The sequence below is a fragment of the Tachysurus fulvidraco genome, chromosome 5 (genome assembly GCF_022655615.1).
Source record: "Tachysurus fulvidraco isolate hzauxx_2018 chromosome 5, HZAU_PFXX_2.0, whole genome shotgun sequence".
NCBI classification, from domain to species: domain Eukaryota; kingdom Metazoa; phylum Chordata; class Actinopteri; order Siluriformes; family Bagridae; genus Tachysurus; species Tachysurus fulvidraco.
The window spans coordinates 6,047,887-6,072,861 of record NC_062522.1 but is presented as its reverse complement, the minus strand read 5'-3'; the positions used below and the strand labels follow the sequence as shown (position 1 = coordinate 6,072,861).

Sequence of the window (24,975 nt, the reverse complement as noted above, 5' to 3'; positions counted from 1 at the left end):
TCAATAAGCTTCAGCTTTGTAGTCAAAAACATTCTATGGACAAGCATTCTATGGACAAGACTCTTGAATCATGCCAATGGCAAAAGATTAATCTCATCGTCAAACACAATGACCAAGTTTTACCCATTTTCTGGTAAACAGAAGTGCAGACCTACTCCTCTGCGTTCGAACCGCTGCTGTGAATGGATTTGTTTCAGATGCTACTGTGGGCCTCAATCCAAAAGTTTTAACCTTCAGGTGGGGACTATGCACAGGTTCGCTATCAACATCTCCCCAATGGATTTCTAGTCCATCGCCTTAACCACTCGGCCACGACTACAAGCACGGCAGATTGTCTCTGAATGTTCGTTAAAGCTCTTTGTTTTGTTGTTTCATGTCTGGTTTTAAGGACCATGCACACGGTCTCAACAAGAAACACAACAAGGCAGTGTAGTTGGTTGACTTGTAAATATTCTGTGCCAATAGAACAAAAAATAAGCTTATCTTGGAACACACTGACCACTTGTCACCCATCTTCTGGTAAGCAGAAGCTCAGACCTACTCTTTGGTGGTTGACACTCCACTACTGGGATTTGATTTGATTCAGTTGATGAACATGCTACAGACGGTCTCAATCCCAAATCGATAAGTTTCAGCTTTGCAGTCAAAAAGGCATTGCATTTTGTTCACTACCGAACATTCTATGGACAAGACTCTTGAATCATGCCAATGACAAAAGATTAATCTCATCGTCAAACACAATGACCAAGTTTTACCCATTTTCTGGTAAACAGAAGCGTAGACCTACGCCTAAGCGTTTGAACCGCTGCTGTGAATGGATTTGTTTCAGATGCTACTGTGGGCCTCAATCCAAAAGTTTTAACCTTCAGGTGGAGACTATGCTCAGGGTCTCTATCAACATCTCAGCAAGGCAGTCTAGTTGGTTCATTGTGCAATCATTTGTGGGCGAGACTGTAAAAGCATGCCAGGGCAGTAGAATGTAGCTTAGAATCCAAAGCAATTAAGGGTTTCTCGCATGGTCTCGCACTTTGAAGATGAAAGGCATAAAGACAGCAATTTAAATTGAAGGCCTTTTTTCTCCTTCATGTACAGGATCTTGAGAATAAATGTAGGGTCCATTGTCAGAAGTGGGATTTGAACCCACGCCTCCAGGGGAGACTGCGACCTGAACGCAGCGCCTTAGACCGCTCGGCCATCCTGACACGATCATGGTTAAAATCAACCCCTCAAAAATGCATTCATCATCTCTAGAGCGCAGCATCAGTTTTGGTAAGGACGGTATCTGAACTATTCTGTTTTTTGGGGAACACGTCCCCTATGGCAAGTTTCAAATGCCCGTTGACAAACAAAATGACTTACGTAGTCGGCAGGATTCGAACTTGCGCGGGGAGACCCCAATGGATTTCTAGTCCATCGCCTTAACCACTCGGCCACGACTACAAACGCAGCAGCCTAAATCTGAATTTCCATTAAAGGTCTTTGTTTTGTTGTTTCATGTCTGCTTTTAAGGACAATGCACAGGGTCTCCACAAGAAACACAACAAGGCAGTGTAGTTGGATGAATTGTAAATATTCTGTGCCAGTGGAACAAGAAATAAGCTTATCTTGGAACACACTGACCACTTGTCACCCATCTTCTGGTAAGCAGAAGCTCAGACCTACTCTTTGGTGTTTGACACCCCACTACTGGGATTTGATTTGATTCAGTTGATGAACATGCTACAGACGGTCTCAATCCCAAATCGATAAGTTTCAGCTTTGCAGTCAAAAAGGCATTGCATTTTGTTCACTACCGAACATTCTATGGACAAGACTCTTGAATCATGCCAATGGCAAAAGATTAATCTCATCGTCAAACACAAGGACCAAGTTTTACCCATTTTCTGGTAAACAGAGGCGTAGACCAACTCCTCGGCGTTTGAACCACTGCTGTGAATGGATTTGTTTCATATCCTACTGTGGGCCTCAATCCAAAAGTTTTAACCTTCAGGTGGGGACTATGCACAGGGTCTCTATCAACATCTCAGCAAGGCAGTCTAGTTGGTTCGTTGTGCAATCATTTGTGGGCGAGACTGTAAAAGCATGCCAGTGCAGTAGAATGTAGCTTAGAATCCAAAGCAATTAAGGGTTTCTCGCATGGTCTCGCACTTTGAAGATGAAAGGCATAAAGACGGCAATTTAAGTTTAAGGCCTTTTTTCTCCTTCATGTACAGGATCTTGAGAATAAATGTAGGGTCCATTGTCAGAAGTGGGATTTGAACCCACTACCTGGATTTAATTTTTCTTTCAGTTGATGAACATGCTATAGGGGTCCTCAATCCCAAATCAATAAGCTTCAGCTTTGTAGTCAAAAAGGCATTGTATTTTGTTCACTACCGAATATTCGATGGAAAAGACTCTTGAATCATTCCAATGGCAAAAGATTAATCTCATCGTCAAACACAATGACCAAGTTTTACCCATTTTCTGGTAAACAGAAGCGTAGACCTACGCCTAAGCGTTTGAACCGCTGCTGTGAATGGATTTGTTTCAGATGCTACTGTGGGCCTCAATCCAAAAGTTTTAACCTTCAGGTGGAGACTATGCTCAGGGTCTCTATCAACATCTCAGCAAGGCAGTCTAGTTGGTTCATTGTGCAATCATTTGTGGGCGAGACTGTAAAAGCATGCCAGGGCAGTAGAATGTAGCTTAGAATCCAAAGCAATTAAGGGTTTCTCGCATGGTCTCGCACTTTGAAGATGAAAGGCATAAAGACGGCAATTTAAGTTTAAGGCCTTTTTTCTCCTTCATGTACAGGATCTTGAGAATAAATGTAGGGTCCATTGTCAGAAGTGGGATTTGAACCCACGCCTCCAGGGGAGACTGCGACCTGAACGCAGCGCCTTAGACCGCTCGGCCATCCTGACACGATCATGGTTAAAATCAACCCCTCAAAAATGCATTCATCATCTCTAGAGCGCAGCATCAGTTTTGGCAAGGACACAGGACGGTATCTTGAACTATTCTGTTTTTGGGGAACATGTCCCCTATGGCACGTTTCAAATGCCCGTTGACAAAACAAAACGACTGACGTAGTCGGCAGGATTCGAACTTGCGCGGGGTAGACCCCAATGGATTTCTTTTCCATCACCTTAAACACTCGGCCACGACTACAAACGCAGCAGCTTGTATCTGAATTTCTATTAAAGGTCTTTGTTTTGTTGTTTCATGTCTGCTTTTAAGGACAATGCACAGGGTCTCCACAAGAAACACAACAAGGCAGTGTAGTTGGATGAATTGTAAATATTCTGTGCCAGTGGAACAAGAAATAAGCTTATCTTGGAACACACTGACCACTTGTCACCCATCTTCTGGTAAGCAGAAGCTCAGACCTACTCTTTGGTGTTTGACACCCCACTACTGGGATTTGATTTGATTCAGTTGATGAACATGCTACAGACGGTCTCAATCCCAAATCGATAAGTTTCAGCTTTGCAGTCAAAAAGGCATTGCATTTTGTTCACTACCGAACATTCTATGGACAAGACTCTTGAATCATGCCAATGGCAAAAGATTAATCTCATCGTCAAACACAAGGACCAAGTTTTACCCATTTTCTGGTAAACAGAGGCGTAGACCAACTCCTCGGCGTTTGAACCACTGCTGTGAATGGATTTGTTTCATATCCTACTGTGGGCCTCAATCCAAAAGTTTTAACCTTCAGGTGGGGACTATGCACAGGGTCTCTATCAACATCTCAGCAAGGCAGTCTAGTTGGTTCGTTGTGCAATCATTTGTGGGCGAGACTGTAAAAGCATGCCAGTGCAGTAGAATGTAGCTTAGAATCCAAAGCAATTAAGGGTTTCTCGCATGGTCTCGCACTTTGAAGATGAAAGGCATAAAGACGGCAATTTAAGTTTAAGGCCTTTTTTCTCCTTCATGTACAGGATCTTGAGAATAAATGTAGGGTCCATTGTCAGAAGTGGGATTTGAACCCACTACCTGGATTTAATTTTTCTTTCAGTTGATGAACATGCTATAGGGGTCCTCAATCCCAAATCAATAAGCTTCAGCTTTGTAGTCAAAAAGGCATTGTATTTTGTTCACTACCGAATATTCGATGGAAAAGACTCTTGAATCATTCCAATGGCAAAAGATTAATCTCATCGTCAAACACAATGACCAAGTTTTACCCATTTTCTGGTAAACAGAAGCGTAGACCTACGCCTAAGCGTTTGAACCGCTGCTGTGAATGGATTTGTTTCAGATGCTACTGTGGGCCTCAATCCAAAAGTTTTAACCTTCAGGTGGAGACTATGCTCAGGGTCTCTATCAACATCTCAGCAAGGCAGTCTAGTTGGTTCATTGTGCAATCATTTGTGGGCGAGACTGTAAAAGCATGCCAGGGCAGTAGAATGTAGCTTAGAATCCAAAGCAATTAAGGGTTTCTCGCATGGTCTCGCACTTTGAAGATGAAAGGCATAAAGACAGCAATTTAAATTGAAGGCCTTTTTTCTCCTTCATGTACAGGATCTTGAGAATAAATGTAGGGTCCATTGTCAGAAGTGGGATTTGAACCCACGCCTCCAGGGGAGACTGCGACCTGAACGCAGCGCCTTAGACCGCTCGGCCATCCTGACACGATCATGGTTAAAATCAACCCCTCAAAAATGCATTCATCATCTCTAGAGCGCAGCATCAGTTTTGGTAAGGACGGTATCTTGAACTATTCTGTTTTTTAGGGAACATGTCCCCTATGGCAAGTTTCAAATGCCCGTTGACAAACAAAACAACCAACGTAGTCAGCAGGATTCGAACTTGCGCGGGGAGACCCCAATGGATTTCTAGTCCATCGCCTTAACCACTCGGCCACGACTACAAACACAGCAGCTTTTCTCTGAATTTCCATTAAAGGTCTTTGTTTTGTTGTTTCATGTCTGCTTTTAAGGACAATGCACAGGGTCTCCACAAGAAACACAACAAGGCAGTGTAGTTGGATGAATTGTAAATATTCTGTGCCAGTGGAACAAGAAATAAGCTTATCTTGGAACACACTGACCACTTGTCACCCATCTTCTGGTAAGCAGAAGCTCAGACCTACTCTTTGGTGTTTGACACCCCACTACTGGGATTTGATTTGATTCAGTTGATGAACATGCTACAGACGGTCTCAATCCCAAATCGATAAGTTTCAGCTTTGCAGTCAAAAAGGCATTGCATTTTGTTCACTACCGAACATTCTATGGACAAGACTCTTGAATCATGCCAATGGCAAAAGATTAATCTCATCGTCAAACACAAGGACCAAGTTTTACCCATTTTCTGGTAAACAGAAGTGCAGACCTACTCCTCTGCGTTCGAACCGCTGCTGTGAATGGATTTGTTTCAGATGCTACTGTGGGCCTCAATCCAAAAGTTTTAACCTTCAGGTGGGGACTATGCACAGGTTCTCTATCAACATCTCAGCAAGGCAGTCTAGTTGTTTCACTGTGCAATCATTTGTGGGCGAGACTGTAAAAGCATGCCAGGGCAGTAGAATGTAGCTTAGAATCCAAAGCAATTAAGGGTTTCTCGCATGGTCTCGCACTTTGAAGATGAAAGGCATGAATACTGCAATCTAAGTTGAAAGGTTTTTTTTTCTCCTTCATGTACAGGATCCTAAGAAAAAAGGCAGGGTCCATTGTCAGAAGTGGGATTTGAACCCACGCCTCCAGGGGAGACTGCGACCTGAACGCAGCGCCTTAGACCGCTCGGCCATCCTGACATACTTATGGTTGAAATCAACCCCTCAAAAATGCATTCATCATCTCTAGAGCGCAGCATCAGTTTAGGTAAGGACACAGGCCTGTATCTTTAACTATTCTGCTTTTTGGGGAATACGTCCTTTAAGGCGGGTTTCAAATGCCCGTTGACAAACAAATGGAGTGACGTAGTCGGCAGAATTCGAACTTGCGCGGGGAGACCCCAATGGATTTCTAGTCTATCGCCTTAACCACTCGGCCACGACTACAAGCGCTGCAGATTATCTCTGAATGTTCTTTAAAGCTCTTTGTTTTGTTGTTTCATGTCTGATTTTAAGGACCATGCACATGGTCTCCACAAGAAACACAACAAGGCAGTGTAGTTGGTTGACTTGTAAATATTCTGTGCCAATAGAACAAAAAATAAGCTTATCTTGGAACACACTGACCACTTGTCACCCATCTTCTGGTAAGCAGAAGCTCAGACCTACTCTTTGGTGGTTGACACTCCACTACTGGGATTTGATTAGTTTCAGTTGATGAACATGCTACAGGGGGGCTCAATCCCAAATCAATAAGCTTCAGCTTTGTAGTCAAAAAGGCATTGTATTTTGTTAACTACAAACATTCTATGGACAAGACTCTTGAATCATGCCAATGGCAAAAGATTAATCTCATCGTCAAACACAATGACCAAGTTTTACCCATTTTCTGGTAAACAGAAGTGCAGACCTACTCCTCTGCGTTCGAACCGCTGCTGTGAATGGATTTGTTTCAGATGCTACTGTGGGCCTCAATCCAAAAGTTTTAACCTTCAGGTGGGGACTATGCACAGGTTCTCTATCAACATCTCAGCAAGGCAGTCTAGTTGTTTCACTGTGCAATCATTTGTGGGCGAGACTGTAAAAGCATGCCAGGGCAGTAGAATGTAGCTTAGAATCCAAAGCAATTAAGGGTTTCTCGCATGGTCTCGCACTTTGAAGATGAAAGGCATGAATACTGCAATCTAAGTTGAAAGCTTTTTTTCTCCTTCATGTACAGGATCCTAAGAAAAAAGGCAGGGTCCATTGTCAGAAGTGGGATTTGAACCCACGCCTCCAGAGGAGACTGCGACCTGAACGCAGCGCCTTAGACCGCTCGGCCATCCTGACACGATCATGGTTAAAATCAACCCCTCAAAAATGCATTCATCATCTCTAGAGTGCAGCATCAGTTTTGGTAAGGACGGTATCTTGAACTATTCTGTTTTTTAGGGAACATGTCCCCTATGGCAAGTTTCAAATGCCCGTTGACAAACAAAACGACTTACGTAGTCGGCAGGATTCGAACTTGCGCGGGGAGACCCCAATGGATTTCTAGTCCATCGCCTTAACCACTCGGCCACGACTACAAACGCAGCAGCCTAAATCTGAATTTCCATTAAAGGTCTTTGTTTTGTTGTTTCATGTCTGCTTTTAAGGACAATGCACAGGGTCTCCACAAGAAACACAACAAGGCAGTGTAGTTGGATGAATTGTAAATATTCTGTGCCAGTGGAACAAGAAATAAGCTTATCTTGGAACACACTGACCATTTGTTACCCATCTTCTGGTAAGCTGAAGCTCAGACCTACTCTTTGGTGTTTGACACCCCACTACTGGGATTTGATTAGTTTCAGTTGATGAACATGCTACAGGGGGGCTCAATCCCAAATCAATAAGCTTCAGCTTTGTAGTCAAAAAGGCATTGTATTTTGTTAACTACGAACATTCTATGGACAAGACTCTTGAATCATGCCAATGGCAAAAGATTAATCTCATCGTCAAACACAATGACCAAGTTTTACCCATTTTCTGGTAAACAGAAGTGCAGACCTACTCCTCTGCGTTCGAACCGCTGCTGTGAATGGATTTGTTTCAGATGCTACTGTGGGCCTCAATCCAAAAGTTTTAACCTTCAGGTGGGGACTATGCACAGGTTCTCTATCAACATCTCAGCAAGGCAGTCTAGTTGTTTCACTGTGCAATCATTTGTGGGCGAGACTGTAAAAGCATGCCAGGGCAGTAGAATGTAGCTTAGAATCCAAAGCAATTAAGGATTTCTCGCATGGTCTCGCACTTTGAAGATGAAAGGCATGAATACTGCAATCTAAGTTGAAAGCTTTTTTCTCCTTCATGTACAGGATCCTGAGAAAAAAGGTAGGTTCCATTGTCAGAAGTGGGATTTGAACCCACGCCTCCATAGGAGACTGCGACCTGAACGCAGCGCCTTAGACCGCTCGGCCATCCTGACACAATCATGGTTAAAATCAACCCCTCAAAAATGCATTCATCATCTCTAGAGCGCAGCATCAGTTTTGGTAAGGACACAGGCCGGTATCTTGAACTATTCTGCTTTTTGGGGAACACGTCCCCTAAGGCAAGTTTCAAATGCCCGTTGACAAACAAAAGGAGTGACGTAGTCGGCAGGATTCGAACTTGCGCGGGGAGACCCCAATGGATTTCTAGTCCATCGCCTTAACCACTCGGCCACGACTACAAGCGCAGCAGATTGTCTCTGAATGTTCGTTAAAGCTCCTTGTTTTGTTGTTTCATGTCTGGTTTTAAGGACCATCCACAAGAAACACAATAAGGCAGTGTAGTTGGTTGACTTGTAAATATTCTGAGCCAATAGAAGAAAAAATAAGCTTATCTTGGAACACACTGACCACTTGTCACCCATCTTCTAGTAAACAGAAGCTCTGACCTACTCTTTGGTGTTTGACACCCCACTACTGGGATTTGATTAGTTTCAGTTGATGAACATGCTACAGGGGGCCTCAATCCCAAATCAATAAGCTTCAGCTTTGTAGTCAAAAACATTCTATGGACAAGCATTCTATGGACAAGACTCTTGAATCCATTAAGGACACAGGCCGGTATCTTGAACTATTCTGCTGTTTGGGGAATACGTCCTCTAAGGCGGGTTTCAAATGCCCGTTGACAAACAAAAGGAGTGACGTAGTCGGCAGGATTCGAACTTGCGCGGGAAGACACCAACGGATTTCTAGTCATGCACATGGTCTCCACAAGAAACACAACAAGGCAGTGTAGTTGGTTGACTTGTAGATATTCTGTGCCAATAGAAGAAAAAAAAACTTATCTTGGAACACACTGACCACTTGTCACCCATCTTCTAGTAAACAGAAGCTCTGACCTACTCTTTGGTGTTTGACACCCCACTACTGGGATTTGATTAGTTTCAGTTGATGAACATGCTACAGGGGGCCTCAATCCCAAATCAATAAGCTTCAGCTTTGTAGTCAAAAACATTCTATAGACAAGCATTCTATGGACAAGACTCTTGAATCATGCCAATGGCAAAAGATTAATCTCATCGTCAAACACAATGACCAAGTATTACCCATTTTCTGGTAAACAGAAGCGCAGACCTACTCCTCTGCGTTCGAACCGCTGCTGTGAATGGATTTGTTTCGGATGCTACTGTGGGCCTCAATCCAAAAGTTTTAACCTTCAGGTGGGGACTATGCACAGGTTCTCTATCAACATCTCAGCAAGGCGTTTCACTGTGCAATCATTTGTGGGCGAGACTGTAAAAGCATGCCAGGGCAGTAGAATGTAGTTTAGAATCCAAAGCAATTAAGGGTTTCTCGCATGGTCTCGCACTTTGAAGATGAAAGGCATGAATACTGCAATCTAAGTTGAAAGCTTTTTTCTCCTTCATGTACAGGATCCTGAGAAAAAAGGTAGGGTCCATTGTCAGAAGTGGGATTTGAACCCACGCCTCCAGGGGAGACTGCGACCTGAACGCAGCGCCTTAGTCAAAAAGGCATTGTATTTTGAATCATGCCAATGGCAAAAGATTAATCTCATCGTCAAACACAATGACCAAGTTTTACCCATTTTCTGGTAAACAGAAGTGCAGACCTACTCCTCTGCGTTCGAACCGCTGCTGTGAATGGATTTGTTTCAGATGCTACTGTGGGCCTCAATCCAAAAGTTTTAACCTTCAGGTGGGGACTATGCACAGGTTCTCTATCAACATCTCAGCAAGGCAGTCTAGTTGTTTCACTGTGCAATCATTTGTGGGCGAGACTGTAAAAGCATGCCAGGGCAGTAGAATGTAGCTTAGAATCCAAAGCAATTAAGGGTTTCTCGCATGGTCTCGCACTTTGAAGATGAAAGGCATGAATACTGCAATCTAAGTTGAAAGCTTTTTTTCTCCTTCATGTACAGGATCCTAAGAAAAAAGGCAGGTTCCATTGTCAGAAGTGGGATTTGAACCCACGCCTCCATAGGAGACTGCGACCTGAACGCAGCGCCTTAGACCGCTCGGCCATCCTGACACAATCATGGTTAAAATCAACCCCTCAAAAATGCATTCATCATCTCTAGAGCGCAGCATCAGTTTTGGTAAGGACACAGGCCGGTATCTTGAACTATTCTGCTTTTTGGGGAACACGTCCCCTAAGGCAAGTTTCAAATGCCCGTTGACAAACAAAAGGAGTGACGTAGTCGGCAGGATTCGAACTTGCGCGGGGAGACCTCAATGGATTTCTAGTCCATCGCCTTAACCACTCGGCCACGACTACAAGCGCAGCAGATTGTCTCTGAATGTTCGTTAAAGCTCCTTGTTTTGTTGTTTCATGTCTGGTTTTAAGGACCATCCACAAGAAACACAATAAGGCAGTGTAGTTGGTTGACTTGTAAATATTCTGAGCCAATAGAAGAAAAAATAAGCTTATCTTGGAACACACTGACCACTTGTCACCCATCTTCTAGTAAACAGAAGCTCTGACCTACTCTTTGGTGTTTGACACCCCACTACTGGGATTTGATTAGTTTCAGTTGATGAACATGCTACAGGGGGCCTCAATCCCAAATCAATAAGCTTCAGCTTTGTAGTCAAAAACATTCTATGGACAAGCATTCTATGGACAAGACTCTTGAATCATGCCAATGGCAAAAGATTAATCTCATCGTCAAACACAATGACCAAGTATTACCCATTTTCTGGTAAACAGAAGCGCAGACCTACTCCTCTGCGTTCGAACCGCTGCTGTGAATGGATTTGTTTCGGATGCTACTGTGGGCCTCAATCCAAAAGTTTTAACCTTCAGGTGGGGACTATGCAAAGGTTCTCTATCAACATCTCAGCAAGACAGTCTAGTTGTTTCACTGTGCAATCATTTGTGGGCGAGACTGTAAAAGCATGCCAGGGCAGTAGAATATAGCTTAGAATCCAAAGCAATTAAGGGTTTCTCGCATGGTCTCGCACTTTGAAGATGAAAGGCATGAATACTGCAATCTAAGTTGAAAGCTTTTTTTCTCCTTCATGTACAGGATCCTAAGAAAAAAGGCAGGGTCCATTGTCAGAAGTGGGATTTGAACCCACGCCTCCAGGGGAGACTGCGACCTGAACGCAGCGCCTTAGACCGCTCGGCCATCCTGACATACTTATGGTTGAAATCAACCCCTCAAAAATGCATTCATCATCTCTAGAGCGCAGCATCAGTTTAGGTAAGGACACAGGCCTGTATCTTTAACTATTCTGCTTTTTGGGGAACACGTCCCCTAAGGCGGGTTTCAAATGCCCGTTGACAAACAAAGGAAGTGACATAGTCGGCAGGATTCAAACTTGCGCGGGGAGACCCCAATGGATTTCTAGTCCATCGCCTTAACCACTCGGCCACGACTACAAGCGCAGCAGATTGTCTCTGAATGTTCGTTAAAGCTCTTTGTTTTGTTGTTGCATGTCTGGTTTTAAGGACCATGCACATGGTCTCCACAAGAAACACAACAAGGCAGTGTAGTTGGTTGACTTGTAAATATTCTGTGCCAATAGAAGAAAAAATAAGCTTACCTTGGAACACACTGACCACTTGTCACCCACCTTCTGGTAAGCAGAAGCTCAGACCTACTCTTTGGTGTTTGACACCCCACTACTGGGATTTGATTGTTTGAGTTGATGAACGTGCTACAGGGGGCCTCAATCCCAAATCAATAAGCTTCAGCTTTGTAGTCAAAAACATTCTATGGACAAGCATTCTATGGACAAGACTCTTGAATCATGCCAATGGAAAATGATTAATCTCATCGTCAAACACAATGACCAAGTTTTACCCATTTTCTGGTAAACAGAAGCGCAGACCTTCTCCTCTGCGTTCGAAACGCTGCTGTGAATGGATTTGTTTCAGATGCTACTGTGGGCCTCAATCCAAAAGTTTTAACCTTCAGGTGGGGACTATGCACAGGTTCTCTATCAACATCTCAGCAAGGCAGTCTAGTTGTTTCACTGTGCAATCATTTGTGGGCGAGACTGTAAAAGCATGCCAGGGCAGTAGAATGTAGCTTAGAATCCAAAGCAATTAAGGATTTCTCGCATGGTCTCGCACTTTGAAGATGAAAGGCATGAATACTGCAATCTAAGTTGAAAGCTTTTTTTCTCCTTCATGTACAGGATCCTGAGAAAAAAGGTAGGTTCCATTGTCAGAAGTGGGATTTGAACCCACGCCTCCATAGGAGACTGCGACCTGAACGCAGCGCCTTAGACAGCTCGGCCATCCTGACACAATCATGGTTAAAATCAACCCCTCAAAAATGCATTCATCATCTCTAGAGCGCAGCATCAGTTTTGGTAAGGACACAGGCCGGTATCTTGAACTATTCTGCTTTTTGGGGAACACGTCCCCTAAGGCAAGTTTCAAATGCCCGTTGACAAACAAAAGGAGTGACGTAGTCGGCAGGATTCGAACTTGCGCGGGGAGACCCCAATGGATTTCTAGTCCATCGCCTTAACCACTCGGCCACGACTACAAGCGCAGCAGATTGTCTCTGAATGTTCGTTAAAGCTCCTTGTTTTGTTGTTTCATGTCTGGTTTTAAGGACCATCCACAAGAAACACAATAAGGCAGTGTAGTTGGTTGACTTGTAAATATTCTGAGCCAATAGAAGAAAAAATAAGCTTATCTTGGAACACACTGACCACTTGTCACCCATCTTCTAGTAAACAGAAGCTCTGACCTACTCTTTGGTGTTTGACACCCCACTACTGGGATTTGATTAGTTTCAGTTGATGAACATGCTACAGGGGGCCTCAATCCCAAATCAATAAGCTTCAGCTTTGTAGTCAAAAACATTCTATGGACAAGCATTCTATGGACAAGACTCTTGAATCCATTAAGGACACAGGCCGGTATCTTGAACTATTCTGCTGTTTGGGGAATACGTCCTCTAAGGCGGGTTTTAAATGCCCGTTGACAAACAAAAGGAGTGACGTAGTCGGCAGGATTCGAACTTGCGCGGGAAGACACCAACGGATTTCTAGTCATGCACATGGTCTCCACAAGAAACACAACAAGGCAGTGTAGTTGGTTGACTTGTAGATATTCTGTGCCAATAGAAGAAAAAAAAGCTTATCTTGGAACACACTGACCACTTGTCACCCATCTTCTAGTAAACAGAAGCTCAGACCTACTCTTTGGTGTTTGACACCCCACTACTGGGATTTGATTAGTTTCAGTTGATGAACATGCTACAGGGGGCCTCAATCCCAAATCAATAAGCTTCAGCTTTGTAGTCAAAAACATTCTATGGACAAGCATTCTATGGACAAGACTCTTGAATCATGCCAATGGCAAAAGATTAATCTCATCGTCAAACACAATGACCAAGTATTACCCAATTTCTGGTAAACAGAAGCGCAGACCTACTCCTCTGCGTTCGAACCGCTGCTGTGAATGGATTTGTTTCAGATGCTACTGTGGGCCTCAATCCAAAAGTTTTAACCTTCAGGTGGGGACTATGCACAGGTTCTCTATCAACATCTCAGCAAGGCGTTTCACTGTGCAATCATTTGTGGGCGAGACTGTAAAAGCATGCCAGGGCAGTAGAATGTAGTTTAGAATCCAAAGCAATTAAGGGTTTCTCGCATGGTCTCGCACTTTGAAGATGAAAGGCATGAATACTGCAATCTAAGTTGAAAGCTTTTTTCTCCTTCATGTACAGGATCCTGAGAAAAAAGGTAGGGTCCATTGTCAGAAGTGGGATTTGAACCCACGCCTCCAGGGGAGACTGCGACCTGAACGCAGCGCCTTAGTCAAAAAGTATTGTATTTTGAATCATGCCAATGGCAAAAGATTAATCTCATCGTCAAACACAATGACCAAGTTTTACCCATTTTCTGGTAAACAGAAGTGCAGACCTACTCCTCTGCGTTCGAACCGCTGCTGTGAATGGATTTGTTTCAGATGCTACTGTGGGCCTCAATCCAAAAAATTTAACTTTCAGGTGGGGACAAGGCACAGGTTCTCTATCAACATCTCAGCAAGGCAGTCTAGTTGTTTCACTGTGCAATCATTTGTGGGCGAGACTGTAAAAGCATGCCAGGGCAGTAGAATGTAGCTTAGAATCCAAAGCAATTAAAGGTTTCTCGCATGGTCATGCACTTTGAAGATGAAAGGCATGAATACTGCAATCTAAGTTCAAAGCCTTTTTTCTCCTTCATGTACAGGATCCTGAGACAAAAGGGAGGGTCCATTGTCAGAAGTGGGATTTGAACCCACGCCTCCAGGGGAGACTGCGACCTGAACGCAGCGCCTTAGACCGCTCGGCCATCCTGACACGATCATGGCTAAAATCAACCCCTCAAAAATGCATTCATCATCTCTAGAGCGCAGCATCAGTTTTGGTAAGGACACAGGCCGGTATCTTGAACTATTCTGCTTTTTGGGGAATACGTCCCCTAAGGCAAGTTTCAAATGCCCGTTGACAAACAAAAGGCATGACGTAGTCGGCAGGATTCAAACTTGCGCGGGGAGACCCCAATGTATTTCTAGTCCATCGCCTTAACCACTCGGCCACGACTACAAGCGCAGCAGATTAGCTCTGAATGTTCGTTAAAGCTCTTTGTTTTGTTGTTTCATGTCTGATTTTAAGGACCATGCACATGGTCTCCACAAGAAACACAACAAGGCAGTGTAGTTGGTTGACTTGTAAATATTCTGTGCCAATAGAAGAAAAAATAAGCTTATCTTGGAACACACTGACCACTTGTCACCCATCCTCTGGTAAGCAGAAGCTCAGACCTACTCTTTGGTGTTTGACACCCCACTACTGGGATTTGATTGTTTGAGTTGATGAACGTGCTACAGGGGGCCTCAATCCCAAATCAATAAGCTTCAGCTTTGTAGTCAAAAAGGCATTGTATTTTGAATCATGCCAATGGCAAAAGATTAATCTCATCGTCAAACACAATGACCAAGTATTACCCATTTTCTGGTAAACAGAAGCGCAGACCTACTCCTCTGCGTTCGAACCGCTGCTGTGAATGGATTTGTTTCAGATGCTATTGTGGGCCTCAATCCAAAAGTTTTAACCTTCAGGTGGGGACTATGCACAGGTTCTCTATCAACAAACTAAACGACTGACGTAGTCGGCAGAATTCGAACTTGCGCGGGGAGACCCCAATGGATTTCTAGTCCATCGCCGTAATCACTCGGCCACAACTACATGCGCGGCAATATAGCTGATAGTGCAATAAAGAAAATACATCCAGTGAGCATCAGTCCTGAAGACGGAAAGCCCTTGTTGATGAGAGAATAACTAGAGCTACAGTAACTCAGGTAACCACTCAGTATTTTTGTGGTGAGAAGAAAAGCATCTGAGTGCACAACATGAGTGTCGTGTGAGAACTGAAGACTGAGAAATATAGGCAGGACTGATAAATCTGGATTTCTGCTTGAATCCATGGACACAACCTGCCTTGTGTCAAGAGTCCAGGGCTGTTTTTTGGCCCTATATGCTTTTATAGGTTTATTAAGTCTAATTAATTATGCAATTAGTGCTTAAGTGGTTAAGGCTCTGGGTTGTTGATTTGAGAATCAGGGTTAAAACCCCAGCACTGCCAAGCTGCCTTCCTGCTCCAGGGGTCATGTATCATAACTGCCCCTGCACTCTGACCCCAACCTACTCAGTTGGGATATGTGAAGAAAATAATTCCACTGTGCTGTAATGTATATGTGGAGATAATAAAAGGCTTCTAGGCTTCTAAATCCCATTAAGGAAATAAGTGGGTAGGTGGTAGCTTTAGACATCACCAGACTGTTATATAAAACTATCCTGTGTGTGTGTTGCTGTGTTGATTTCTCACATAATATTGATCGAAGGATTGGAAGAAAAACAACAGCAATTGTTTATAAAGTGGGTAAGAATATATTTATATACTATTATAATGATTCATACAGTTTACATAACAGCATAAAAAATAAACAAGAAGAGACAGTCACAGTCTGTAGTTCTTCAACAGTTTGGAAGTGAGTGTGTTTCTTCACAGGTTCTGTTAACACGAGGTTCAGGTTTCTACACCGGGAAAAAAATTCAAAGGTTTTGGAGAGGTCGCTCATGGGGGGGAACACACACACACACACACACACACACACACACACATTACATTACACAAACATTACTGTCACATACACACTTCATTTTCACAGCGTCGGAGGCTCAGTATATCGGTTTCAGGACTACAGTGGTGTGTCAGAAGTCACTGAGGTTTAACAATGCAGTAATGTCTAAAAATCTATAAAGGCTTCAGAAGAAAACATTATTCATGAACGCAAGACAAATTTTGACACTGGTGGAACCTTAAGGGGTTAAATAATGCAGAAGCCTCTCTTCTCTCTCTCCCTCTCTCTATGTATTATTTTACTATTTTAAAGGCAAAATATATACTATTAAAAAAAAAAAGACCTCGTAAGAACATGGTGTCTTAATCAAAGTAGATAAATAAGGCAGGAGAACAGAAAGAGCTTCAGTCCCCCCCCCCATATATATCATATTGTTATTTTAATCACTAGTTTCTCAATCATTTTCTTTATGTAAGCAAAGCACTTATTTTACTACTTTAAAGGCTTTAGTGTGTCAAGCTTTTTTTTTTTTTTTAAAGAAAATTTAAATATAATTTTAATATCAAAAGTGACAAATATTGACAACTGGAGTTAGAACGGAAAAATAATGTTGGAAAAATATAGACATGTTAATTTCCTACGTATAAGAACTTGTTTCTACTTCTGCTGTTTATCACATCAGCCACTGTGATCTGTCTGTGAATAACTGTCTGTGACCACTGTCTGTGACAATTGTCAGGTGACCCACAGTCTGTGACAATTGTCTGTGACCACTGTCTGTGATCACTGTCTGTGACAATTGTCTGTGACCCACTGTCTGTGATCACTGTCTGTGACAATTGTCTGTGACCCACTGTCTGTGACCACTGTCTGTGACCCACTGTCTGTGACAACTGTGACTCATTGTCTTTGACTCACTGTCTGTTACCCACTGTGTGACTCACTGTCTGTGACCCACTGTGTGACTCACTATCTGTGACAATTGTCTGTGACTCACTGTCTGTGACCACTGTCTGTGACCCACTGTGTGACTCACTGTCTGTGACCCACTGTCTGTGACCCACTGTCTGTGACAATTGTTTGTGACTCACTGTCTGTGACCCACTGTCTGTGACAATTGTTTGTGACTCACTGTCTGTGACCCACTGTCTGTGACTCACTGTAACTGGCCATGATTCCTGATCACAACAGAGCAAAGACTGGATGATGAAGGTGACGATTTTCACTGTATAACAAGGACAGAATCAGCTGCTACAGAGGATCACAGTAGAAAAAGAGTGTGTGAACTGTAGATGGATCTCCGGTTTGAGAAATAGGACAAATAGATACCATGTAATTCAGAGAGGAACTGATGTCAGGCTGAAAGAGGGCGTAGAGAGTGTGTATAGAGTGTGTATAAAGTGTGTACAGAGTGTGTACAGGGTGTGTATAAGGTGTACAATACAGAGTGTGTATTAGGAGAAATCCCACACTCCTCCATCCACAGACTCAGGGTTTGTGTTGGTGTGTGTGTCAATCTGGAGTGGAGGTGGAGACGGGGGGGCGTCCACGGGGCAGGAGAGAGGAATGGCTGGGTACACCAGGCTGAGGAACGAGTCCAGGGTGTGTTTCTTTACCTGAGATACACACACACACACACACACACACACACACACACACACACACACACACACACACACACACACACACACACACACACACAAACACACACTTATTGACAATATTATCAGTGAGAGATATGAAGAGAGAGAAAGAGTGGAATTAAAAATACAGAAATAAAATGACAGGGGGAGAATAAAGGGAGAGACAAAGACAGAGAGAAAGAGACAGAATGAGAATGATAACAGAGAAGGAAGGATGAACAGGTAAACAGAGAGACAAGAGAAAGAGTAGGAGAAAGACAGAAAGAAAGTGAGGAAAAAGAGGCAGAGAGAGAGAGAGAGAGAGAGAGAGAGAGCAATACACAGAGAGCGATAGATAGAGAGAGAAAGAGAGCTCACCTGTTTAAAAAAGGGATGAGTGAGGAGAGCTGATGCTGATGGCCTGTGAGACAGAAAGACAACGAAAATATGTCTGTTTATATTCGGGGTGTTACCTGTGATTGTGTGTGTGCTTGTGTAGACATGTCTCATGAGCTTGGGGCAAAGTGTGTGTGTGTGCGTGTGTGTGTGTCTGTGTCTTTTGGAGACTGACCTGTGTTCAGGTTGCTGTTGTAGACAAAGCTGTAGCAGGTTGTGTAAAGTGGCAGAGTGGTTTTTGGGGGTGGGGCTCTGTGGTCTCTCTGCTGTGGCGGTGCGAGTTAGACTTCCTGCAGCGACGCTCTCTCCAATCCCAGAGTCCACTCCAGAACGAGACACCTTCAGCGTGCTGAATTCTCCCAGAGCGTAGGGGGCGCCATCAAGCATGCAGCTCAGAGAGCCACGCAGCTTCTGCAGTAACATCTACACACACACACACACACACACACACACACACACACACACACTGCTATAATACTATCCTACAATACTACATAATACACTACTGTGTTAGTATAGTGTTACAGCACTGTATGCTCTGTGTGTGGTGTGTGTGTGTGTGTGTGTGTGTGTGTGTGTGTGTGTGTGTGTGTGTGTGTGTGTTCGTAGTACCAGGGTTGGGGGCAGGTCCTGGAACGGAACTCTTCCACTGACTAACTCCAGTGCCAACACACCCACACTGTAGATATCTGACTTCACTCCGTAACCATGAAGGTCCTACAGCAACACACACAGACACAGACACACACACAATTATTACAGCATTGTTTGCTCTGTGTGTGTCTGTGTGTGCTCGGGGCTGCGGTGAGCATGTGTGTGTGTTTAACATTTTTAGAAGCTTGGACCACCAGTTAGGGTGTGTGTGTGTGTGTGTGTGTGTGTGTGTGTACCTGTCTGAGGAGCTCGGGGCTGAGCCAGGGGAGCAGTGAGGGTGTGTGTTGCGGCATATCAAACACAACCTCCATCCTCTTCCCGTCTCTCATCAGACTGTACACACACTGCAGGCCCGAAAGGCACACGTTGCCCCCTGCTGAGAGCAGCACGTGACTCGCCTTCACACCTCTGACGCAGCGGGAGAGAGAGAAGACAGAAAAGATGACCTGTGTGTGTGAGTGTGTGTGTGTGTGTGTGTGTGCGTGTTCACCACAGATGACTTTTTTGGATGCTACAGAGTTGATCATGGTGGGAAAAACCTCCCGGACGTTTCTGTAACCATAGCAACCGCCGTCCATTGAAGACCAGTCACTGAGCAGTAAGTTGATCTTTGTTGATAGACATGAGCTCCCATGCTGCACTCTCAGGTTCAGCAATTATTATTTTGCACGGATTTGTGGGTTTTTTTGAGCAGCCTATCAAGAATCGCCTTAATTTTACTGGTCATGTAGTAAAAATGTAAACTGGTACAAGCCCCTAGTGTGTACCTGTGTATGTAGCCCATGCGGTGCAGGTACTTCAGAGCATTCAGGACTCCGTAAAGCAAATACGCAACCAGAGATTCACTCATTCCATCTGGGAAAAATGACCTGAGTAATGAGTCTGCAGAACCTGCAAAACACACACACACAAACACACACAAACACACACACATCATCATCATCATCATCATAAGTGTATAATATGTTTATAACACCAATAAGATGTAAAGGTTTTTATAGTTTTTTTCGTAATGGTTTTCTAATAGTATACAATTCCTTATGCATTATTCAGCTACATAGAACTAAAGTGTGACACATTTTCTTAAATTATCATAAGAACGTTTATAAAGCTTTAAGGACGCATTATAACAAGATATGAATGTCTTCATAGTTTATAAATATGACCAGCATTTTTAGTGGATGTATTCTTTTGGTGAGAGGGTTTTGTGTGTGTGTGTGTGTGTCTGTGTGTGTGTACCGTAGCTCATTAGCGGAGAGAGAACCCAAAGCTGGCAGCAGGAACTGAACACTAATCTGGACGTCAGCAGGTTCGGGTGACGAAACAGTCTGGACAACAGAGCCTCATTCTTACACACACACACACACACACACACACACACACACACACACACACACACACACACACACACACACACACACACACACACTTGCTATTTCTAACAACAGTAAAGAAATGAAGTGTGTATACACGAAATGTTTAAGTTTAAACAATAAATGACATTGTATAAGTTACACGTTTTGCTCGTTCTCATTAAGGGTGCCAATATTTCTGGAGTCTTTCTTTACACAGGAATGTAGTTACCATAAGCTGCAATAGTTCCTCCTCCGTACACTCGTCCAGATTGGTGTTTTTCACCGCCACCAGTCGACCGGATGGTCTGTGACGGGCCATGCACACCTGGCTAAGGTTGTTAAAACCCCGTCCTACACACACACACACACACACACACACACACACACACACACACACACACACACACACACACAGTGTGAATTAGCTTAGTGTTTTTTTTCCATCATACTTGTTGGATAATGTTTCTCTCTCTGTCTCTCTCAAAACACACACACACACAAAAACACACACACACAAACACACACTCTCACAAACAAACACACATATACACACACTCACAAACACACACACATACACTCACAAACACACACACGCATACACACACACTCACACAAACACTCACAAACACACATATATACACACACACTCACAAACACACATATATACACACACACTCACAAACACACACACTACTTACCGAGTACTGAGAGCAGCTGATAGTCTGCAGGTTCAGCAGACAAGCTGGAGAGGTCATAATCAGCTCCAAAGAATGAGCCATCGCTGCTCTGTTACACACACACACACACACACACACACACACACACACACACACACACACACACACAGAATCATATATTTTATATTTTTAACAAACAGCTACAAAATGAAGTATGGGGTTCATATAAGTCATGTATTAAATTCATACATCTATCCATCTGGAGACTTATGTGTGTGTGTGTGTGTGTGTGTGTGTGTGTGTGTGTGTGTGTGTGTGTGTGTGTGTGTGTGTGTGTGTGAGAGAGAGAGAGAGAGAGAGAGAGAGAGAGAGAGAGAGACAAAGAGAGAGAGAGAGCTTTTGCTTCTTACTGACCAGGTACGACCCACTGATGTCCTCATACTGGTCCTCACAGCTGATTGGCTGGACCTGAGAGTGGGCGGAGATACAGGAACAGTCCTGGGAGGAAGATGAACATGAACATGTTGATATGTTCAATAACATGTGTTAGTCATGAAGGAAAAAAGCCTTCGAATCGAAATAAAATACACAATATATTTTTGTAGAAGAATTTGTATAATTTCTCTAATTCAGTGAGTCAAACACATGAGCTCATTTTCTTCGCCTGTCCTCTGAGCGTCCTCTAAGTCTGTGTTTATGTTTAGGTCCAGCGCTGAAACATGTACATTAAGTCCTTTATGTTTGGTAAAACCTTCCTAACTTGTTCAGTTTAAGACAAAATGGTAACGGTGGAGCTGACGGAAAGAGTCGACTCGAATCAAATCGGCGAGTCAAATGATCTGACTCTTCTGTTATCTGACTTTTGGATCCGAAAATGAAAAGCAGAAGGATGTCTCGACTTTCGGGACAATAAATAAACACCGTGCAAGTTTAATAAGTTCGAGTGAAAACACATGAGCTGCAGGATGAGAATGTAGACAAGAGGTTAAGTGTTACTTATGACATTTTTTTTTAGCATTTAAGCAGAGAAAGGAAGCAAGCTCAGAGGGACTGAGATTAACGAGGACATTTATTCATAAACGCTCAGGTCCCTTGAAACCTGAGGAATCAGGACAGCTATGCATATTGACAAAAGACAAAGAATAAAAAAGAATAAGAAGAACGAGAGCTCGTCTTTACCAAGAATGACATGAGGCGCGTTTGTCGGCAGTCTCGCTGTGACGCAGAGCGTTCATCAGTTTCTCACTGTGCCTCTATGATACGCTAAAAAAAATAAACACACTTCATACACTGGAAAACAAAGAAGAGAATAAACACGACAATATACACAATACTGAAACTGTAAATGTTGGACATATTTGTAAACTATGAAGACATTAATATCTTGTTATAATACGTTCTTAAAGCTTTATAAACGTTGTTATGATTATTTAAGAAAATGTGTCACACTTTAGATCTATATAGCTGAATAATGAGCTCATTTTCTTCGCCTGTCCTCTGAGCATCCTCTAAGGCTGTGTTTATGTTTAGATACAGTGCTGAAACATGTACATTAAGTCCTTTATGTTTGGTAAAACCTTCCTAACCTTCCTAACTTGCAACGGTTAAGCTGACGGAAAGAGTCGACTCGAATCAAATCGGCGAGTCAAACGATCTGACTCTTCTGTTATCTGACTTTTGGATCCGAAAATGAAAAGCAGAAAAACACTTTGTACACTGGCAAACAAAGAAGAGAATAAACACGACAATATGCACAATACTGAAACTGTAATCTTGAAGGAGATTAAAGATAAAGTACCGTGTAATCTGTTCATTCATTCATTCATTTTCTACCACTTATCCGAACTTCTCGGGTCACAGGGAGCCTGTGCCTATGTCATCAGGCATCGAGGCAGGATACACCCTGGACGGAGTGCCAACAAATCGAAGAGCACACACACACTCTCTCATTCACTCACACACTACGGACAATTTTACAGAGATGCCAGTCAACCTACCATGCATGGACCGGGGGAGGAAACCGGAGTACCCGGAGGAAACCCCCGAGGCACGGGGAGAACATGCAAACTCCACACACGCGTCGGAGGCGGGAATCGAACAACCAACCCTGGAGGTGTGAGGCGAACGTGCTAACCACTAAGCCACCGTGCCCCCTATTTATCTGTTCATGTTACACTTACTGTACATTTCATAGTGTGGAAACTTACGAAATTAAGATTTAAATAGCTGAACAATAACCGAAACCCTTAAAGTCGTTAAATCGTTTCATGACTCAATGTTTTCTTTAGTATCCAATAAAAAATATTTTTATAAATAATAATAATAATAATAATAATAATACATTTAAATATCTGAAAGTTTAAAATAAGATTCATTCACTTGTTGATTATAAAGTAAACAATTAAGAGAATCATAACAAAGTTACACAATTTAAGCGACACATAGTACACTACTACACTAGTAAACTACTATAGAAGTTTCTAGAAACTTTTTTTTATTTAATTTATTTTTACAAATGATTATTATTAATAAGTATCGTTTTAACTGTTAAAGTCGCCGCGTGTATGTGATATTTCTGTCCTTACAATGTTGTTTTTCTACCTCCTCTAGTTCCTGTGACTCAGCAGAAGGAGATAATTATAACCAGAGAGAATTCTTCATGCGCATTTCAGCTTCTTACAGTAAAGGGACCTAAACTTTTTTTTTCATGACCTGATACAATTATTAGCCTTAAGGAGGCTTTATGTAAAACATTTCAGAACAAAAACAAATAAATGACAAAATCCTGACCAGGGTGAAGTGCTTAGTAAAGCGAGGTAAACAAAATCAGATCACAGTAACTGTTTATAAAGTTCTTAATGATGCTCTGCGCTGATGGATAGAAAGATTCAATATTCCTTTAATATTCTGATCCTTTAATAAGTGACCTTCAGTCTAGGTGAAGTGTGGTGCAGTTTGTCCACTTTGCCCCTCTGGGTTGTAACAAAGCCCTTTGCCGTCTGTCATTACAGAGAGATCTGAGACAATCCCACCTCCTGAAAATGGTGACCACGATTCACAACAAATGGATTTTGGACTAGAAGTCTGATCATAATTAGCTTTAAAGATAAAATGAGCAGAGGAACAAACAAGGTTACATCATATCCAGAGATAATGTCATTAATCACATCAACACTGTGACCATCCTGTCCTCCTTTAATTAACCTTTAACTGCTGAATACATCTCTCTCTCTGTCTGTCTCTCTCTGTCTCTCTCTCTGTGCCTCTCTCTCTGTCTGTCTGTCTCTCTCTATCTGTCTCTCTCTCTGTCTCTATCTATCTGTCTGTCTGTCTCTCTCTCTCTCTGTCTCTCTCTGTCTGTCTGTCTCTCTCTGTCTCTTTCTCTCTCTCCCTCTGTCTGTCACACACACACACACACACACACACACACACACACACACACACACACACACACACACACACACACACACACTCACCGTGCGTGATCTTGTGTGAATGACTATAGAGATTAGGAGGTTAAAATCCGGACTCTGTTCTCTTCTGTTAGAACATAAAGGCAGCCACTATCTCTATGTATGTGTGTCCCCTTAACTAGCGCACACGCACACACACACACACACACACACACACACACACACACACACACACACACACACACACACACACACACACACACACACACACACACACGCACACACACAAACAAAGTCCTCCTCTTCGCAGCTGCTCTTACACAAAATAAAAGTCCCAATTCTAGAAAAAATAAATTAATAATAATAATAATAATGGCAATAATAAAGGCAATAATATTAATATTGTCATTAATTTTATTATTATTATTATTATTATTATTATTATTATTATTATTATTATAGAGCCATCTATATTACTGCATGACATTACAAAAGGATTATTTGTTTTATTAGTGTTATAAGGAAATAATTTGTTACAAATTTTATTTACTTAAATGTTATTTTACTCTCTCTCACTCATCACTCACTCATTTTTATCCGAACTACTCGGGTCACGGGGAGCCTGTGCCTATCTCAGGCGTCATCGGGCATCGAGGCAGGATACACCCTGGACGGAGTAATGTTATTTCAATTGGAAAAAAATATTTAGACATTATAAGACATTATAAAATAAGTAAGAATACTTTAAAACTTC

The 24,975-nt window shown here is 42.7% G+C and overlaps 1 protein-coding gene and 20 non-coding genes across 22 annotated transcripts; all 21 read right to left on the bottom strand.

The window, feature by feature from the left end:
- Positions 1-1,119: 1,119 nt before the first annotated feature.
- Positions 1,120-1,202, bottom strand: trnal-cag. The gene has a single exon. It is a non-coding gene; the product is annotated as a tRNA-Leu (tRNA).
- A 156-nt stretch (positions 1,203-1,358) lies between these two features.
- On the bottom strand, positions 1,359-1,440 carry trnas-aga. Its single transcript has one exon. It is a non-coding gene; the product is annotated as a tRNA-Ser (tRNA).
- A 1,383-nt stretch (positions 1,441-2,823) lies between these two features.
- trnal-cag lies at positions 2,824-2,906 on the bottom strand. The gene has a single exon. It is a non-coding gene; the product is annotated as a tRNA-Leu (tRNA).
- Positions 2,907-4,536: 1,630 nt separating this feature from the next.
- trnal-cag lies at positions 4,537-4,619 on the bottom strand. The gene has a single exon. It is a non-coding gene; the product is annotated as a tRNA-Leu (tRNA).
- Positions 4,620-4,776: 157 nt separating this feature from the next.
- Positions 4,777-4,858, bottom strand: trnas-aga. Its single transcript has one exon. It is a non-coding gene; the product is annotated as a tRNA-Ser (tRNA).
- Positions 4,859-5,660: 802 nt separating this feature from the next.
- trnal-cag lies at positions 5,661-5,743 on the bottom strand. The gene has a single exon. It is a non-coding gene; the product is annotated as a tRNA-Leu (tRNA).
- Positions 5,744-5,907: 164 nt separating this feature from the next.
- trnas-aga lies at positions 5,908-5,989 on the bottom strand. The gene has a single exon. It is a non-coding gene; the product is annotated as a tRNA-Ser (tRNA).
- A 799-nt stretch (positions 5,990-6,788) lies between these two features.
- On the bottom strand, positions 6,789-6,871 carry trnal-cag. The gene has a single exon. It is a non-coding gene; the product is annotated as a tRNA-Leu (tRNA).
- A 157-nt stretch (positions 6,872-7,028) lies between these two features.
- trnas-aga lies at positions 7,029-7,110 on the bottom strand. Its single transcript has one exon. It is a non-coding gene; the product is annotated as a tRNA-Ser (tRNA).
- Positions 7,111-7,908: 798 nt separating this feature from the next.
- On the bottom strand, positions 7,909-7,991 carry trnal-cag. Its single transcript has one exon. It is a non-coding gene; the product is annotated as a tRNA-Leu (tRNA).
- A 164-nt stretch (positions 7,992-8,155) lies between these two features.
- trnas-aga lies at positions 8,156-8,237 on the bottom strand. Its single transcript has one exon. It is a non-coding gene; the product is annotated as a tRNA-Ser (tRNA).
- A 1,724-nt stretch (positions 8,238-9,961) lies between these two features.
- Positions 9,962-10,044, bottom strand: trnal-cag. Its single transcript has one exon. It is a non-coding gene; the product is annotated as a tRNA-Leu (tRNA).
- Positions 10,045-10,208: 164 nt separating this feature from the next.
- Positions 10,209-10,290, bottom strand: trnas-aga. The gene has a single exon. It is a non-coding gene; the product is annotated as a tRNA-Ser (tRNA).
- A 778-nt stretch (positions 10,291-11,068) lies between these two features.
- trnal-cag lies at positions 11,069-11,151 on the bottom strand. The gene has a single exon. It is a non-coding gene; the product is annotated as a tRNA-Leu (tRNA).
- Positions 11,152-11,315: 164 nt separating this feature from the next.
- Positions 11,316-11,397, bottom strand: trnas-aga. The gene has a single exon. It is a non-coding gene; the product is annotated as a tRNA-Ser (tRNA).
- A 788-nt stretch (positions 11,398-12,185) lies between these two features.
- On the bottom strand, positions 12,186-12,268 carry trnal-cag. Its single transcript has one exon. It is a non-coding gene; the product is annotated as a tRNA-Leu (tRNA).
- A 164-nt stretch (positions 12,269-12,432) lies between these two features.
- trnas-aga lies at positions 12,433-12,514 on the bottom strand. The gene has a single exon. It is a non-coding gene; the product is annotated as a tRNA-Ser (tRNA).
- A 1,723-nt stretch (positions 12,515-14,237) lies between these two features.
- Positions 14,238-14,320, bottom strand: trnal-cag. Its single transcript has one exon. It is a non-coding gene; the product is annotated as a tRNA-Leu (tRNA).
- Positions 14,321-14,484: 164 nt separating this feature from the next.
- On the bottom strand, positions 14,485-14,566 carry trnas-aga. The gene has a single exon. It is a non-coding gene; the product is annotated as a tRNA-Ser (tRNA).
- Positions 14,567-15,126: 560 nt separating this feature from the next.
- On the bottom strand, positions 15,127-15,208 carry trnas-aga. The gene has a single exon. It is a non-coding gene; the product is annotated as a tRNA-Ser (tRNA).
- A 687-nt stretch (positions 15,209-15,895) lies between these two features.
- On the bottom strand, positions 15,896-24,478 carry stradb (STE20 related adaptor beta). 2 transcript variants are annotated; one of them, XM_027143318.2, is made up of 12 exons: positions 24,285-24,478; positions 21,988-22,098; positions 21,223-21,306; positions 20,830-20,917; positions 20,361-20,482; positions 20,016-20,124; positions 19,544-19,667; positions 19,013-19,184; positions 18,735-18,839; positions 18,298-18,545; positions 18,105-18,147; positions 15,896-17,720 (listed from the first exon to the last, which is right to left on the bottom strand). In XM_027143318.2, the coding sequence occupies exons 2-12, from the start codon at positions 21,997-21,999 to the stop codon at positions 17,559-17,561; spliced, it is 1,269 nt and encodes a 422-aa protein (XP_026999119.1). In that variant the 5' UTR covers positions 22,000-22,098; positions 24,285-24,478; the 3' UTR covers positions 15,896-17,558. The 2 variants fall into 2 exon arrangements, with proteins under 2 accessions (XP_026999119.1, XP_026999118.1); XM_027143317.2 differs by having other exon boundaries at positions 21,988-22,071.
- Positions 24,479-24,975: the final 497 nt, after the last annotated feature.

Excerpts from the sequence above, each read along its gene's own strand:
- stradb (XM_027143318.2), bottom strand. Across the intron at positions 20,125-20,360 it reads AGGAACTATTGCAGCTTATG|AATGAGGCTCTGTTGTCCAG; the intron begins GTAACTACATTC and ends TGTGTGTGTAAG. Across the intron at positions 18,840-19,012 it reads GCCCCGAGCTCCTCAGACAG|GACCTTCATGGTTACGGAGT; the intron begins GTACACACACAC and ends GTGTTGCTGTAG.